The sequence below is a fragment of the Chelonoidis abingdonii genome, chromosome 2 (assembly GCF_003597395.2).
Source record: "Chelonoidis abingdonii isolate Lonesome George chromosome 2, CheloAbing_2.0, whole genome shotgun sequence".
Lineage (NCBI taxonomy): Eukaryota > Metazoa > Chordata > Testudines > Testudinidae > Chelonoidis > Chelonoidis abingdonii.
In genome coordinates this window covers 48719138-48737104 of record NC_133770.1, presented here as the reverse complement: position 1 = coordinate 48737104, position 17967 = coordinate 48719138, and the positions used below count along the sequence as shown (strand labels likewise).

At 41.4% G+C, this 17967-nt stretch overlaps 1 protein-coding gene across 6 annotated transcripts in view; it reads left to right on the top strand.

Annotated features, from left to right (window-relative positions):
* The window catches only part of KRIT1 (KRIT1 ankyrin repeat containing), a 46866-nt gene that overhangs the window by 160 nt on the left and 28739 nt on the right, over positions 1 to 17967 (top strand). For 2 of the 6 annotated variants that reach the window (XM_032798129.2, XM_075062352.1), the window contains exons 2-6: positions 7550 to 7675; positions 11234 to 11358; positions 12650 to 12809; positions 14619 to 14711; positions 17320 to 17449. In XM_032798129.2, coding sequence (XP_032654020.1) covers positions 11257 to 11358; positions 12650 to 12809; positions 14619 to 14711; positions 17320 to 17449 — 485 coding nt within the window. In that variant the 5' untranslated portion in view covers positions 7550 to 7675; positions 11234 to 11256. Of the gene's footprint in view, positions 1 to 30; positions 817 to 5386; positions 5621 to 7549; positions 7676 to 11233; positions 11359 to 12649; positions 12810 to 14618; positions 14712 to 17319; positions 17450 to 17967 lie in introns of those variants that run through there. The other 4 variants (XM_032798130.2, XM_032798131.2, XM_032798132.2 and 1 more) reach the window with 4 other exon arrangements.

Sequence of the window (17967 nt, the reverse complement as noted above, 5' to 3'; positions counted from 1 at the left end):
TAAGAAAGAGGTGGACGGAGCCGCTCGCCAGCTCCGCCCTGAGCCGCTAAACAAGCAGCTCAGCGGCGCCGTGTTATCTAACGGGGGAACCGACCTGGTGAGAGGGGGACCGAGCCCCCCATTCTGACCCCTCCCCGGCCCGGCTGCAGCCAACGAGCATCAGCTCCTGTCACTGCTTTGAGACGGGGCACAGATCAACAGGCCAGAGAAAAGTTTGGGGACCGTCGCCCCACCCGAGCTGGAGAGAGAGGGGACGGGGTTAAAGTGTCTCTGTCGCGCCTTTGCCTTCCGGGACAGGGGAGACGTTTCCCCACCCAGTCCCCCTCCACAAAGACGTCTTTCCCGGAACAGCTTTTAGAGCGGGCTAGCTAGTGCTTAGCATCGTCTCGCCTAATGGACCTTGGAAGGGCCTGAGTGGGGTTTCTCTGTGTGCGTCTCTGCCCCTTCAGGTGACACGAGTGGTTTCCTCTGCTCTTCGTTGTCTCACTGAAACAATCACTCATCTCAGTTCTGCGCAGAGTTAAAATTCCCTTCAATTCAGTGACCGCACTCGCTTGTGACAGACACACCAGACGCTACCTGTGCTGTGTTATAGAGACCTCCACTTCATTGTTTTTCTTTTGAGCGCTCCCGCAGTAGCTGTAGAACCCTTACTCACATACAGAGTCTTCAGTGGGGCTGCTCATGACAGTAAGAAATACTTTCTGCACTAAATGTTTGCGGGATCTGGGCCTTAACTATTCGCTTTGTGAAGATTATCTCTGGTTAACGTATGGGGCACTGTGCGCAGCACCGAGGTCTGAATGAGGAAGCGAGGTATTCTGTTCCCATCTCCGATTCTCAGAAATGATGGGTTTATTGTCTGATAGAAAAGATAATGACGAATGTATGTAGTTGCTTGTACCCAAAAGGATGCCCAAACCAATTGTAAATACAAATAAAAGGAGTTTTTCTGACAGAAGTCAAGTCAGAGGAATATGTGTGTATTAAAAATTACATTTTTGAAGCTAAAACCTAGAAGTAAGACTTGGGAGGGAGAGCCATAGAATAATGTAGTATGTACTACTTCCTTCACCAACAATTCAGATCTCACTAGTAGCCAGCAGCTCTGAGGTGAACCTTGGCTCTTTTTCCTCTTTTGGGAGACCACTAAAGCAAAGACTTTCCTACAAAGAAAGGATGGGAGATGTCTGGGAAGGGTCAAAAGACCTTCACTAGAAAACAAATGAAAGCAATTTAAATCACCAATTTTAATTGTGAGTTAAATCAGCAAGCCTTGACTTCAGTCATCAAATATAATCTTGTTTTGCGTTTGTACTTTTTAGTTATCTTCCTAAAGGTTGTTTCTCATTGGTTAGTAACCATTAAAACCTGTTGATTTGCAACTAAATGTACCCTTTGCACTAAATTTGGTCCTTTTTGCTAACCAGGAAGATATGCTATGCCGATAGACATTTATTTAAGCAATTAAGCTTACATTTATTCAGATTCTTATTCAAATTCTTAACTTCTATTGTTTATGTTAGAAAATAGTGAATAATGCATTCCTTATTTCGGTAGTCCCTAAACTTTTCAAGATTGCACCTTCCCATACCCCTATCTGTCCCTGTCCTCCCCCTCCACCCTCACCCCTGGGCCCAGGAGCAGGGCCATGGCTCGGGGGTGGAGGGACGCACCAGGGGTATGGGGGCCAAGGCTGGGAGTAGGGAGCAGCAGCTAGGGGCAGGAGTGGAGCTGAGTGATACTCCTTCCCCTGCTCCCTGTGGGGGCTGGCCTGGGCCTCAGCCCCCGCCCCCCAATGTTCCTCCATGCCCTCATGGGGGGGTATGCCCTACAGTTTGGGGACCTCTTGACTTGCTAGATGTTGATTTATTTTTACTTGATATGTGTCAAGCTCTATTTGGAAATTCAAATCCAATTAAATGCACAAAAACTGCATTTTAAAATTGTATTTATTAATTTAATAAAACTACCTTAAATATATTGGATATATAAGAGAAAAGGTTTATCAAAATGTGTTGCATTTAAAACTAGCTGATTTATTAAACAAAGTAGTGAATTAAACTGATTGGTTCTGTTTACCATTGTCCTTGAGCACTTTAGAACTAGTAGATCACATCCTGTCTCACCTAGTTTTTGTTTATAGATTGGTAGAGGAAACAAAGTTTCCTGCATTTTCAGCTCCCAGTTGGTTTCTCAACTCTGAATGAACTAGGCTAGTTTAACAAACTGAAATGAAGAAAATATTCTCGCTGGATCTGAGTGATGTCAGAAGGTGGTTTACACAGAGCTCTTCTTCAGGTTTGGGAAATGTACTCATAGGACATGTCCACACAACAAAATTGTTGACATAAGTTATGTCGATGTACAACCACCATGGTAATTAAATCAGTGTTGTACGTCCACACTAGCGCCTTTTGTTGGTGATGTGCATCCTCATCAGGAGTGCTTACACCATCTGTCAGTGTGGGGCACTGACAGCCAGACCCTGCCGCCCAGCTCCAGGTACCAGCCCCAGGTGGCAGGGCTTGGGATGCCAGACATCAGAGGCTGGTACCTCTGTCAGCCACCAGAGGCTTACAGCCAGAAGAGTCAATGCAGTGTCTATACTAACACTGTGTTGACCTAACTATACTGACCTAAGTGCTATGCCTCTTACAGACGTGGAGTTATTAGGTTGGTGTAGTGGGCGACTTACAGCAGCAGGAGCAACGTTGTAGTGTAGACACTTAGGCCTTGTCTACACTACCACTTATAGCACTGAAAATGTCTTCGCTCAGGGGTGTAAAAAAACACACCCCTGAGGGATGCAAGTTTCAGCGCTGTAAAGTGGCAGTGTAGACAGTGCTATAGCGCTTGGAGCTCTTCCCCTCGCGGAGGTGGTTTTATTACAGTGCTGGGAGAGCTCTCTCCCAACGCTGGAGCTGCAACTACACAGCCGCGTTTTAACATCAGCTGTGTAGACATACCCTTACAGAGTTAGGTCCACGTAAGCTGCTTTATGTCAACCTAACTCTATACTGTAGACCAGGCCATAGTGTCACAGCTATATATAACTGAAACAGATTGTTTAATTAATGCATATTTCAAGGGACCAGGAGGAGGGAAGGGAGAAAGGAAAAAAAGCAGACTGGTTGTAGGTGGGGTTTGTTAGTAGTTTGTTATAATAAGCCATAAATCCAGTTTGTCTATTCAGTCCAGGATTTTTAGTGTCTAGCAAATTTATGAATTTAAGCTCCCAGGCTCATCTTTTGAAAGTGTTGTGCAGGTTTTCTTTGAGAATGAGGACTGAGAGGTCATAAGGAGGAGGGAGAAAGCTTGTTCACCTTAGCCTCTAAGGATAGAACAAGAAGCAATGGGCTTAAACTGCAGCAAGGGAGGTTTAGGTTAGACATTAGGAAAAAATTCCTAACTGTCAGGGTGGTTAAACACTGAAATAAATTGCCTAGGGAGGTTGTGGAATCTACATCTCTGGAGATATTTAAGAGTAGGTTAGATAAATGTCTATCTGAGATGGTCTAGACAGTATTTGATCCTGCCATGAGGGCAGGGGACTGCAGTCGATGACCTCTCGAGGTCCCTTCCAGTCCTAGAATCTATGAATCTATGATATAGACAGGTGAAAGACACTTAAAGGACTTACCAGTGTGCAGGGCAGCCAGGGTCCTGGGCAAGGGGGGCGTGGCCAGGGTCCCTAGATGGAGGGGGCCTCAGGTGGAAGGGTCAGGGGCTAGGCTCCCCCAGCCAGCCCTTCAGGTGCTGCCTGGCCTGTGCTACCTGGGGCTTTGCTGCCTGGAGCCCCAGGCCCTTTTAAATTGTCAGGCCCCGGGGAAGCGGCCCGTTTCGCGCACCCCCATCAGTGGCCCTGCCAGTATGATGCTTGAAGTGCTGCTGTGGTAGTGCTTTAACATCGGCTAAGTACTGGCCCATACCAATGGCCACTTTCTTACCAGTATGCCATACTGACCTGTACCAGCTTACTTTCACTTCTGGATATAGAACAATTGTTTTGTTACAATAATTGCTATTGGGGCATATAGTGCACTGGTTGAGGTATATTACATGTTGTGATAGGCATATGTAGAACCTGTGGATCCTGAAAGCTGTGTTGTGGTAGGTGTTGATCATTGTAGCAGTGGAGATATGTCTGCTGGTTTTGCATCTATTGTTCTGGCAGGGTCTGGTGACACTTTGAATTGGTGTGTCCTGGTCTGTGGGGAGCTTGTTTCTGATGATGAGCTTGGAGAGGCTGGGGGGTTATTTGAAGGTCAGAAGAGTTGGTTCATGAAATATTTCTTTCAGGATGTGGTCCCCATCCAGAATGGACTGTAATTGTTTAATGATACCCCATATGGATTCCAATGTGCAGTGGAAGGTGACAACTGCTCTCATAGGGGGGTTATTTTCATGTTGAAGCAGGTTCTTTCAGGGTATTTGGGTGTCCTGCTCTATAATGTGATCTGCTTCTTTGGAGAAGTGTTCTTGTTAAGGTGTGCACCCAGGATTTTCTTCTCAGAGTATACTCTGTGGTATCTGAGTGTCTGGCTGTAGATAACATTTCTTGGTGTGCTTAGGGTGGTTACTGGATCTATAAATGTAGGTGTGGTAATCTGTAGGTTCCTTGTATATAGCTGTCTGCTGTAGAAGTCCTTTGTTGAAGCTGATCCTGGCATCAAAGAAATTGATGCTAATGTTGGAGAATTCCAGAGAGAGTTTAATGGAAGGGTGGTAGCATGAGCAGTGGGTGAACCATGGGCATGGGAGGATAGCCCCTGGCCCATCCTGCCTCTTCCACCTGAGGCCCCTCCCCTCCTGCCTCCCTTCCTCGCTGAAGCCCAGAGGGCCCTCTCCCCCGCAGCCACCAGCCCCGGGCCATCCGAGCGCCTCCAGCCCGAGCGAGCAGTGCACCCCACCTTCCAGCCCTGGAGCACCAGGTGGGAAGCTCACAGACCCTCCCACTCAACTTTGGAGTGGGCATTGCACAGCCCCCAGCCCCAGAACAGCAGGCAGTGCAGTCCCAGCCACCCCAAGTCCCAGCCCCAGGCCCGCTGCTCTACCTCCAGCCCCACCCAGCAGGCTTCCTGGAAGAGGAGCTGGGGCAACTAGTGGCAAGCAGGAGGGGGCCCTGAGGTGGAACGTGAGTAGCTGCAGGGGGCTGTTTGGGGAGGCACACCCTTCCCCAGCCTATGCTAGGTACCGCCCATGGGTGGTAGTTCTTGAAGTTGTGGTGAAAATCTGTGAGGAAGTGTAGGTCTTTTGTCCCGTTCCCCTTCCCTCCTCCTCCCACATGATTGGAGAGGAGTTAACAGGCCATTTCACCTTGAATAGTCCATTGAAATATGTGTTAACTATTTATGCTAAACAATCTGTTCCATCTTGTATTTAGCTGTGGCGCTCAGAGTACTTTTCCCAGACCTGAAGAAGAGCTCTGTGAAAGCTCAAAAGCTTGTCTCTCATGAACAGAAGTTTCTCCAATAAAAGATTTCAACTAGTTCACCCACCTTGTCTCTCTAATATCCTGGGACAAACAGGGCTATAACAACACTGCATAAAACCTTGCTTAGTACTTAAACAAACTCTGGATAGAGGTGCTTAGCGAGAGACTTTCACCAGTTCAGTGGTATGACATTTTTTAAATATTTGGCTACAGATATGTACTGCTTGATATTATTGTTTTAATTTAAATGATTTTAATGGATTATAGTAAGTTTAAGACTTAACATAGATTCAGTGTTTCAAAATAAATGTTCAATATGTTTGTTTTTAATAAAAATCTGTATTTAAGTAGAAATGCAATTTAAATTAAAAAAATATTAAATTAAATTATTTTTTAAATCAACTTTTACCCATCCTGCTAGAAAACTACTTTAAATCCCTCATTTACAACATATTTGTGCTATAATGCTTACCAATTACTCCCAACTGGTATTTATTAGGCAAATGATGTGCTATGACTAAGGATATGATTTCATCATGGAGGTCACGGATTCTGTGACTTTAATGGACCTCCATGACTTCTTCAGCTTGAGCCATGCTCCAGGCTGTCACCCCCACCCTCCTCGTGCAGAGGAACTCTGGTCTGTCAGGCACCCCATTGCAGCAAGGCTCGGGCTTCAGCCCCCACAGTGATCAGCCCTCTCACCCCCATGCACAGGTCACAGGTCTCAATGAATTTGTGTTTATTGCCCAGGACCTGTCTGTGACTTTTTCTAAAAATAACCATGACAAAATCTTAACCTTCACTATGACTTCTGCTAAACTCTCTTCATTTAATTGTTATTTCATCCTCTCCACCCAAGTCCACTATGATTGTCTATTTTATCACCTGTTGTTTCTTGTCAGTAATGTAGATAGTTCCTGCTCCAGAGAGCTGACAGTCGTCTTTGTTACATGTCTGTACAGCATTTAGCAAAATGAGGCCCTGATGCTTAATTGGGTTCATAGATGCTACTGTAATACAATTCACTATTTAAAGACTTCTTCCCCAATCTAGTGTTGATATCTTCAAGGTAGCAGAACATGAACATCAAAACAGCCATACATAGGGCATGGCTACATTTGCAGCTGTAGAGCTCTTTGAGTTAAACCAGCCTTCAGAGAGCGCAGTAGGGAAAGCTCTACAGTCTGTCTACACTGACAGCTGCTTGCGCACAGTCATGGCCACATTTGCGGCAATTGCAGCAGCATTGGGAGTGGTGCATTATGGGCAGCTATCCCAGCATGCAAGTGACTGCAACATGCTTTTCAAATGGGGTGATGGGGTGGAGTGTGACAGGGAGTGTGTTGTGTGTATGTGGTGGGGAGAGAGAGTGGGGTTTTGGGGGGCTGAGAGCATGTCAGCATGCTATCTTGTAAATTCAGACAGCAGCAGACCCCCTTCCACTGCCTCTCTCTCTCTCACACACAGCATTCCACGCTAATGGCTTGCATGCCAGCTGTCAGAAATGAAGCTTTGAAAGGGCATTTCTGCATTCCTACAGGAGTTCAAAACAATGACAAGAGTGGCCACTTAAGGGGATTATGGGACGTTTCCGGAGGCCGATCAGAGCGCAGTAACCCAATACCTCATTCACACTGATGCCCATGCGTTGTAGCCAAGGTGCAGCAAACGTTATTCCTCTCACCAAGGTGGAGTAATAGCAATGCTGTAGCCGTGGAGACAGAGCGCTCTACGTGCCTTGCCAGTGTGGACGGGGAGTGAGCTAGGGCACCTGGGGTTCCTTTATTGCGCTGTAACTTGCAAGTATAGCTAAGCCCTCAGATAGATCAATGGTCTGTCTAGCCCAGTGGCCAGCGTCAGAGGAAAAGAACAGAGCAGGGCAATTATCGAGTGATCCATCCCCTGTTGTCCACTCCCAGCTTCTGGACATTAGGACACCCAGAGCATGGGGTTACACCCCTAACCATGTTGGCTAATAGCCATTGATAGAACTATCCTCCATGAATTTATCTAATTCTGGAATTGTCATAATGATGAAAAAACATTTGTAATCATGGTCTCGTTTATAACATTTCACATTTAATTATTCTTTTCCCTTGCATTTTTCAGTTAACCTTATCCTGGTAAAATACACTGGATTGAATACATGGAAGACTGAAGTCCTCTATTTATCCTCCAAAGAGGTGCAGCAACACTGCGAACTATAAATAGTAATGATAAAATCTCCATTTTGTGGTGAGACAAATTTGCAATAATCTATATTTATTGATCATAGGTAATTAAAGGGTTTTCAGTTGTGGGTCAGGGAAAAGATCATCTTAAATGTACCAGAGATTATCTTGTTTTTAAATTATAAAGGTAGAACTAGTTTTACCAGTTTAGTTTTTGCAGATTTTTTTAATTTAATTTAATTTTATTGCAGTTTTAGGATTATATGGAAGTGTCACTATAATCTATTTTAATATAAGGAAGAGTAATCACAGCTTTGAGGTCCAGAGAGAATTTTCAGCCAGGTTGAATGAATATGGTTCCAATCTGCCACGAATTGTAAGGGCATAGCTGTGCCCCTTAAACACTTAAAGTTGTCCCGGTTAACGTTATTATCTTGCTGATTAATTAGGGAACATGTTCGTTTAAAGTTGTGCAATGCTCCCTTATAACATCGTTTGGCAGCCGCTTGCTTTGTCCACTGCTTACAGAAAGAGCAGCCCTTTGCAGCTAGCTGGTGGGGGCTTGGGGCAGGGATTTCCCTACACTCCCCCTGAATTTCCCCAACACCCCCCCACCCGAGTTTTGTGAATTAGTTACATGCAATATTGCTAGTTTAGTGATTGTTTGGAAATTTGAACTGAAATTGAAACATGAATGCATACTTTAAAAGCATATAAAGTGTATGATAAAATATGTGTATCTGAAAAAGTATAATAGATTTGAAAAGTATGAACGTAGACTAGCTTCTTATGCAGTTTTTGTTTTTATGATGATGTCAGTGCATTCATTTCGGTGATGTTGGCCAAATTATGATTTGTAAGCAATGTCTAAATGAGTTCTCCCTGCCAGCTAGTGATGGGGTAGGGGGAAAGGCTTCAGGACCAGATTGTATTTACAGTCACACCTAATCTACCTAGGTATCCAGCAAACAGAGCTGTATTGCCCAAGTGATTTTGGCTGGGATTGGATGCAGGGGTGGGGGAGAATGAAATTTTATTCTTATCGCATGAGTAAAGAACAGTAGGACTGTACTTAGCCTGTGCTGATTGAGGGCATCAAAAGAAAGCCTGGGGACAGGTGTTTTGCTTGATGGTCTGTCTGAGTCACAAGTACTATTTGCCCTGCCCCTCTCCACTCTTTAAAGACAGAGCTGATTAGGCTCCATAGATAGTCTTTTGTTTTGTTAAGTGACCGCTACAGTTGAAATCACTGATAATCAGGTCTAAGTGGAAGAGAAGGCCCAGTCTGCACTAGCAGCAAGGTTCCCCCACTGAGAGCTCAGCTGAAATCAGTGTGAGCTGGGTGAAACCTCAAGAGACATGTGAACAAACATGGGTGTGGCATCATACTTTCTGTTTAAGCAAGAGATACCACACACTACAAACTGGAGGCCAATGTTAAGTGCATTGTCACTTGTTCATCTTGAAGTTGAACACTGGTTCCGAACAAGACCGGCAAATGCTCACTATCTTTCTGCAAGAAACTCAGCTGACTGACTTAGAAGCAAATGGTGCAACACTGAAAGACTCAGCTTGAAAAAGTGAAGACCTCTCTCACCACATTCAAAAAATTTACATACATGGCTGATGAATGCACAGATGCAAATTGGCAAGTGTTTAAGTCATTGTGTACATTATCTTTATGTCAGTGGTAGGCCAGTAGATGCATTTCTAGATGTTCAAGTTATAGAAAACACATCAGCTGCATCTGTGACAACACACATCTTAGAAGAGTTAAATGCTTGTCAATTGGACCCAAAACAGATGGCTGCTTGTGCATTTGATGGAGCTGCAAACTTCTCTGGAAGACCTTGTGGAGTACAAGCTTTGCTCAGAAAAAATGAAAGCCTAATCTCTCCTGTACATACAGCAGAGGCCATCTACTCTAACTAGCGCTAGTACAAGCTGCAGACTTTTTAAAAGACATTTATAAAGCTATAAATTTAATGTCTTCATTATATTCTTCTTTCAGCAAGAGTCCAGAAAGACTGAATATCTTGGAAAATATAGAGGAAACACTGGGACTGAAGTTCAAACTAGTCCAACCTGGGAAGACCCTCTGGCTTTCTCATGAGCAATCCTTGGCTGTTTTCTTAAAATTACTTCAGCCATTATTACTGACTTTGGAAAGTGTCTACCAAGATGGGATGGATCTAAGTAGTGAGGCTGGTGGATTACTTTTGCTACTACGTTTAGAGAAGACTTGCCATTCTCTCCCTTGTAAGTCTACTGTTGAAACCACTTGGGTCATTAAACAATACCATCCAGGCATCTGATACAACAGTAGTAGATCTTTGTCCAGCAATAGAAGCTACGTTTGGATCAATCAGAGAGCTGTCCATTGAAACAGTACTGGAAGAAGCAAAGACTTCAGTCCAGACGTTGACTAATGAAAGAATTTATATTAAAATTAATGTAGATATCCTATCTCCTAGAACTGGAAGGGACCTTGAAAGGTCAGAGTCCAGCCCCCTGCCTCTACTAGCAGGACCAAGTACTGATTTTGCCTCAGATCCCTAGGTGTCCCCCTCAAGGATTGAACTCACAACTCTGGGTTTAGCAGGCCAATGCTCAAACCACTGAGCTATCCCTCCCCCCTTAAGTGAATCCTTAAGTGAAGAGAACAAGAAGTGTTTAAGACAACTGAAAAAGTACACAGACTTCTAGATTCTACTCAACCTCTACGTACTTTTACAGATCCCTATTCTATAAACCACTGACAGTTGAGTGAAGCGAGGCACTACCAGCAATGTGCTCAGGACAGAATAGAAAATTTGAACAGAGAGTGGAATATCATACAATGAATGGATGAAGATTTGGCTTCAACTTCTTTTTTATCATCACTAGTGGTTCGACCTGATCTTTATGCTGTTTCCTGAGATGAGAGAAGTAGGAATTCATCTCTTGCTACTCCCAGTCACAACAGCTACAGTTGAGTGTTTTGTCATCGTTCAATAGAATTTTCTGTTCTGAAGGAAGCTGCCTTCTGCCTGATCATGTGAATGAACTAATGAGCATATCAATTGAAGGACACACAAGAAGCCACCAAAGATGAATGTGTTGCATTCAAGAAGTTCATTAACAGAGTTGTGCAAAATTATAACAAGAAACCAAGAAGGATGTAGATGTCGTGCTTCATCAAATGCTTGAGTAGCCAACTTTAATTTGTGTGATGATTTCAAAACAATAAAATGGTCATGAAACAATTTTCAGTTTTGCCAATGAGCCATACAGCCCACCTTCACCCTCATGGTCTCACCCCTCATCAGCCCTGCCCCTGCCCACTCCCACACACACACACCCTCGTAAATTCAAACACCCCCCTTCTAATTTCAATTCCTGGGGAAAACGCTGAACCAGGGTGGACCAGCAGCTCCCCGCTTCCCTAAGTTCTCTGTGGCAGCTCGAGATAATAAATGATCTCCAGATAAATTATCTCCAGATAATAAAAAATGAATAACCTGTTTTAAATGGAAAACATCAGTGAATATAATTATTTATGCTAAGGTATGATATATTTGGTTTGTTTTTGTCTTGTTTCCTCAGTCTAACCTTTTATTTCTGTTTATTTCATTGTCTCTAGTAATAAATGAAAAAGAATAAACCATGGGAAACCCAGAAAACATAGGAGATGCATATGTTGCTGTGATTCGTCCAAAGACTACTGCTAGCCTGAATTCTCGGGAATATCGAGCTAAATCATATGAAGTATAAACAATTTTTTTTATCTTTCTTTGATTAAAGTTTGAAGATATGAAAAATAACATAACTGAACAACAAAAACCTTAGTTAACCCTCAAGTTAGATAGAGATTTAATCTCTGAGCAATCTTAGCTCCCGTTACCACAGTAACTGTGTCCCACTCTTTTTTTATCTATTTATTTATCCTCAGAAAAACTTTTGTGACATAGGGAAGTATAATTATCCCTATTTTACAGAGTGGGAGCTGAGGCACAGAGAGACTAAGTGACTTAGCCAGTCACACAGGAAGTTTGTGGCAGAGGAGGGAGCTGGATCTCTGCCTCAGGCTAGTGTACTAACCCAACAAATACCAAAACACTATAATGATATACTTTAAACAAATGTCATAGTCACAACACATACTAGAAAAAAATCAGGTAACATCCTTCTAAGTTTCTGAAGTGATATTTTTTTAATTACATTTTCTTTGTGCTTAAAATCAACAATCAAACCTCAGCAGAGCATATTGACAGGAACATGTCAAACAGCTGCTGTTTTAGAATCTGATCCTATAACCTCTGTGCAAGTGTTAACAGAGTCAGGTCTTTTAGTGTAAGGCCAGGTCAGGTATCATGTTGCATACTGGTGGAACTCTGTGCTGCATGGATCTTAATACAAGATTGGGATCTTGGCTATTCCCATTTCTGTGTCTTTGGTGGTCGAGATGACCTTCCAGAACACGCTGTTCTGCATAGTTTCTGAATTTTCTCACTGCTTTTACAATTGATTACCAAGGACCAATTTGGGAAATTGCACCAAGATCCCACAAATGTGGAATCTTTACTGGCCAGTCATGCTTCTCCTTTTATAATACCCATTTTATAAATAAAAAGCCCTATGTATAATGACTTTGTACTGTTACTATTTTATATCAAAGGATTTCAAATAAGAAAAATCAAACATTCATCATATAGTTAACAACATAATTTTTAAGGAATACATTCTGTAAATGATTGCTTGTGGACAAACCCCATGTTTCAGCAGAGTTCGTGATGGTTGTGAAGTCTGCAGTAAAATGCTTAGTAGAATGTCACATAGGAGTTGGCCATCCATGACTTCAAGGACCTGAAAAGTTGGGTGAAAGTACATTCAAAATCACAGTATCTGTTGAATGTACCATATACCCTTGTTGTTTAGAGAATTTCGCACATAGCACTACAATCAATTAACTAAAAACAAAATTTTGCTAGTCTGCTTCTTAAATAAAAGTAATGTTTCAGAAATTCTTAAATAATTCTTTAATTTTATTGTTTGCAAGATTTTGTTGCTTGAGGTTCCCATTGAAGGACAAAAGAAAAAGAGAAAGAAAGTTTTGTTGGAAACTAAACTTCAGAGAGGCAGTGAGATAACCCAGAGCATCTTGGATTATGTAGTAGAAACCACCAAACCAATTTCACCAGCTAATCAAGGTATCAAAGGTGAGAATTGTTTTTCTTATTTGGTATTGTTGTCTCTTTAAATAATTGTATTACTCAAATAGGCCAGTTAAAGGAAGTAAAACAATATCTGTTTTAGAAATCAAGTCTATTTTAAGTTCTGCAAACAGAAACATGCAACTGAACCCTCAGGCTGTCCTTTATTTTCCTTTTCCTTCTAAATGTCTTTAAAAGAACCCTCAAAAACCCCCAAACTGTTTCTGACAAGTTTATCGTAGGTGAGACCTTGTGTGCCCATACCGATATTTCAGTATAAAATGAGTTTTACAGCCAAGTTTCTAAATACTTGGAAAAACTAGATTACAGTGGACACAACCTTAATCACAGTTTAAAAATTAGCAATTTTAAAAAAGGCTTTAGGGATGATCCAGGAAATTATGCACCAGATTGACCAATTTTACCAGGTATAATATAAGGCTAAGTTATAATAAAATAATAATAAAACGTCTGGAAGATTGTAATATGATAGTATCTAGCTAGCACAGTTTATCAAAGGAAATTTGTGCCTCACTTCTCTGTTAGAATTCTTTGTCCATAATAGTAAAGCAGAGGATAAAGGTTAACCATTTGATATAGTTTATTTAGACTGTATCAAGGCCTTTGATAGGTTCCCTCTCAAGAAGCTAGTAAAGGAACTAAGTAATTCTGGAGTGAGAGATAAAGTATTGTCATGGATCAAAATCTGGTTGAGAGATAAGAAACAGAGTTAAGTATACATAGTCCATTTTCATCAGGGCAAAAGCTTAATGGCAGAGTGCCTCAAGGTTCTATATTATGACCATTGTTGTTTAATAGACCACATTTACACTTAACAGTATTCTTGGCATAGCCATTCTGAGTAGGGGTGTGATTTTTTTTTTTTTTTTTTTAATGATATAGCTGTGCTGGCAAAAAGTGTTTTTGCCTGTATAGCTCATTTTGTTTGCTGAATGGTATAAGTTATACACTGGCAAAAAGGTACTTTTGTCAGTAACTGCTTCTACACAAGGGTGATTTTTGCTGGTGTAGCTATACCATGGCCATATAATTATTAACAATCTAGAAAAGGGGGTAAGTAGTGAAGTAGCAAAAATTTGCAGCTGGCACAAAATTATTTTGGTTAGCCAAATCCAGAGAAGACTGAGGAATTTTAAGAGGGTTTTACCAAGCTAAGTGAATGGATAACACAATGAAACTTAAATTCAGTGTTAATAAATGTAAAGTAATGCATGGTGGAAAGAAAAATTTGAACTACAGATACACTTTACAGGGTTCTAACTTAACAGGATTGACTCAGGAAAATAACCTGGGCACACAGTGTACAGTTCGATGAAGACTTTGCTAAATGTGCAGCTGAGGTCAAAAAGGCAAATCAATGTTAGGTTACACAAAGATTGGATGGAGAATAATATGGAAAACATCATAATACCATTATATAAATTGGTGGTTCTCTTTCATGTGGAATACTGTGTGCATTGCTGCACACCTCATTTAAAAAAGTATATTACAGGTTTTAGAGCTGGTTTAGAGAAGGGCAATGGCAATGATTAGGTTCATGGGAAAAATTCATATGAAGAGAAATTGAAGGTAGTGGTAATTCTTTACCTGTTAACAATCTGTGTGTGTGTGTGTGTGTTGAGTTGCACATATATTCATGCAGTGGCTCAGGGTTGTTCAGATTTAATTTGCTTCCTCAGTTTTCAGAAAATAATATTTTATTTTGTTTCCTGGGAAACAGAAAGAATCAAACTGCCAACCATTTGTCCATACAACATTCAGTTGACTTCCTTTGTTGTTTTAATAATATGTTAGGAAAGCGAGTAGTGTTAATGAAGAAATTTCCTCTTGATGGAGACAAGGTGGGCAGGGAAGCCTCTCTTTTCATTGTTCCAACCGTTGTCAAAGGTAATGTTTAAAACATAATTCCTGAAGTTGTGTGAATTTTAGAGAAAGTTAAGCCCTTGTTTCCTAATGAATTTATATATTTATTTAATATAAATGTTAAATGCTGTGATTATTTATATTTGGGTTTGGAAGAATTAGATTGAGGTTGAGAAAGGTCCATAACTGTCTGTTTCTCCAGATGCCTAAAAACAGGGGAGAAATGTAGTTAGTCAAAGTTTAAAGAGAATCAAAGTTTTTAAAAAATAAAATGTTGCATTTTTAGAGAACCAGTGCAATATTTTGTTATATATTCAGTACATTTACTAATAATTAATTTTGGTATTATGAAACAAGAAAACAAATTTTATTACAAAGGCTACTGTATTTATACCAGTAAACATAAAAAAGGATCTTCTCCAGCGCTCTTCTGAGAGAAGAGTCCCCATTGAAGTGAATGGGCATTCTTGCCTGAGTAAGGAATGCTAAGTAGGTCTCTGAAGGCAAAATATATTTCACATAATAAGGGACTATAAAATACTTTTAAAATATTAAGGAAGTTTTTTGTGTTTTACTGGGGAAACATGTTCACTTGCTATTTGTGGTATGCTTTGAAAGTGAAAGTTGGCAAATAAACACCATTTGAATCATAAGGTCTTTCACAAAGCTAACAGGTTATTTTTCCTTCAACAGTGTACAGTATATAGTTTTTTCAGTAACTCAGAAAACGAACATGATCACAATGGTGGGACAGTAACGGAACATTTTATGAAGCGACAAAGAGTCCTGTGGCACCTTATAGACTAACAGAAGTATTGGAGCATAAGCTTTCGTGGATGAATACCCACTTTGTCAGACACATGTAACAACGAAGTGGGTATTCACCCATGAAAGCTTATGCTCCAATACTTCTGTTAAAGTGGGTTGTAATAAACAGATGGTTACGGGTTAATGTGTCTTTTACCTGTAAAGGGTTAAGAAGCTCAGTGAACCTGGCTGACACTTGACCAGAGGACCAATAGGGGGACAAGATACTTTCAAATCTCTGGGGAGGGAAGTCTTTGTTTGTGCTGTTTGTTTTGTTCGTTGTTCGCTCTTGGGGCTAAGAGGGGCCAGACGTGCAACCAGGTCTTTCTCCAATCTTTCTGAAACAATCTCTTATGTTCAAAATAGTAAGTACTAGCTAGAAAAGGCGGATTAGTCTTATGTTTGTTTTCTTAACTTGTGAATGTGTATTTTGCTGGAAGGATTTTACCTCTGTTTGCTGTAACTGGAATTTCAGGCTGGTGCGGGGAGGTCCCTCTAGTCAATATGATCTGAATACCCTGTAAACATTTTCCATCCTAATTTTACAGAGATAATTTTTACTTTTTCTTTCTTTAATTAAAAGCTTTCTTTTTTAAGAACCTGATTGATTTTTTTCCCTTGTTTAAGACCCAAAGGGATTGGGTCTGAACTCACTAGGGATTGGTGGCGGGAAAGGAGGGTAGGGGGAAGGTTAATTCCTCTCTGTTTTAAGATCCAAGGAGTTTGGATCAGTGTAGTCTCTCAGGGTAGCCCAGGGAGGGGAAAGTCTGGGAGGGGAAAAGGAGGAGGGATGGTTTATTTCTCCTTGTTTTAAGACCCAAGGGATTTGGGTCTTGGGTTCCCCAGGGAAGGTTTTGGGGGAACAGAAAGTATGCCAAATACTATATTTTGGCTGGTGGCGGCACTATCAGATCTAAGCTAGGAATTAAGCTTAGAAGGGGTCATGCAGGTCCCCACTTTTGGACACTAAAGTTCAAACTGGGGGAAAAATACCTTGACATGGGTATTCATCCACAAAAGCTTATGCTCTAATACTTCTGTTAGCAGGGGTCCCCGACACGGTGCCCATGGGCGCCATGGCACCCGCGGGAGCATCTAAATGCGCCCGCATCCTGGACAGTGGTGGAGCACCTGCCGAAATGCTGCCGAATTTCTGTGGTGTTTCGGCGGCGACACCGAAACACCGCAGAAATTCGGCGGCAACGCCTCTCGATGACGTCACTTGTCAGTGGCAAGCAACGTCATCGAGAGGCATTGCCGCCGAAACGCCACAGAAATTCGGCAGCATTTCGGCGAGTGCTCCACCGCTCCCATGGTCCTTCGTCTGGTGCCTGCCAGATGAAAAGGTTGGGGACCACTGTGTTAGTCTATAAGGTGCCACGGGACTCTTTGTCACTCTTTACAGATCCAGACCAACATGGCTACCTGTCTGATACGGAACATTTTATAATACATTTAGGGTAACTTTATTGCATTGACTTTTGTTACATAAGAATTGGTATGTAATTTGTGAGAGGCAAGGTGGTTCAGGTAATATTTTTATTGAACCAACTTCTATTGGTGAGAGAGAGAGAAGCTTTAGAAGTTAGTCCAATAAAAGATATAAGCTCACCCACTTTGTCTAATATCTCTAATATCCTGAGACCAAAACCACTACAAAAACATTACATATGTAATTTATATCAGTTACCATTTGGGAAAAATTGATCTACCATAGTCTAAAAATAGAATATCATTTCTTTTGACTGAAATTGTATAACTGCAAAAGAAGAAAACAGGATTTTTGTTGCTGTTGAATAGTTTTCTGTTTCTCTTTCCTTTTTAGATAATACAAAATATGCATACAGTCCTGGATGCCCAGTTTTCTACTGCTTACAGGACATCATGAGGGTCTGCAGCGAATCCAGCACTCATTTTGCTACACTCACTGCTAGAATGTTAATAGCCTTGGATAAGTAAGAAATATCATTAGTAGAAATACGTGGTTAGAAATAGAAAATAGACAAGGAAGTCTGCAAACATGAAAAATTAGATCTGTTTTACAGCAGTCTTGTGATCACTGAGAAGGAAATCACGGTGATATCACATGTTGTTTTCTTAGTAAGTTTATTTTAAAAAAACAAGCAAATCCTGAGGATTGAGTTGTTATTTTTCACACCAGATAGTTTTGAGGTGAAGATGGTTATACTTTTTTAAATCTAGAGCAGAGATCGGCAACTTTTGGCATGCAGCAAGTAAACAAACCGTCCTGGTCCCCCAGGGTGCTCACCCCAGCGAGCTGCATGCCAAAGGTTGCCGATCCCTGATCTAGAGAGTCCCAAAAAGAGGCTTGTTCACTTCTAATGCATTAAAGAACCATGCAAGAATATTAATAATGATACCTACATTTTATATAGTTAATCTTAATGATAAACTTGCCAGAGTATAATGGAGTCACTTTAGCATCTCCATAGTTTAGATTGCACCGAGGTTT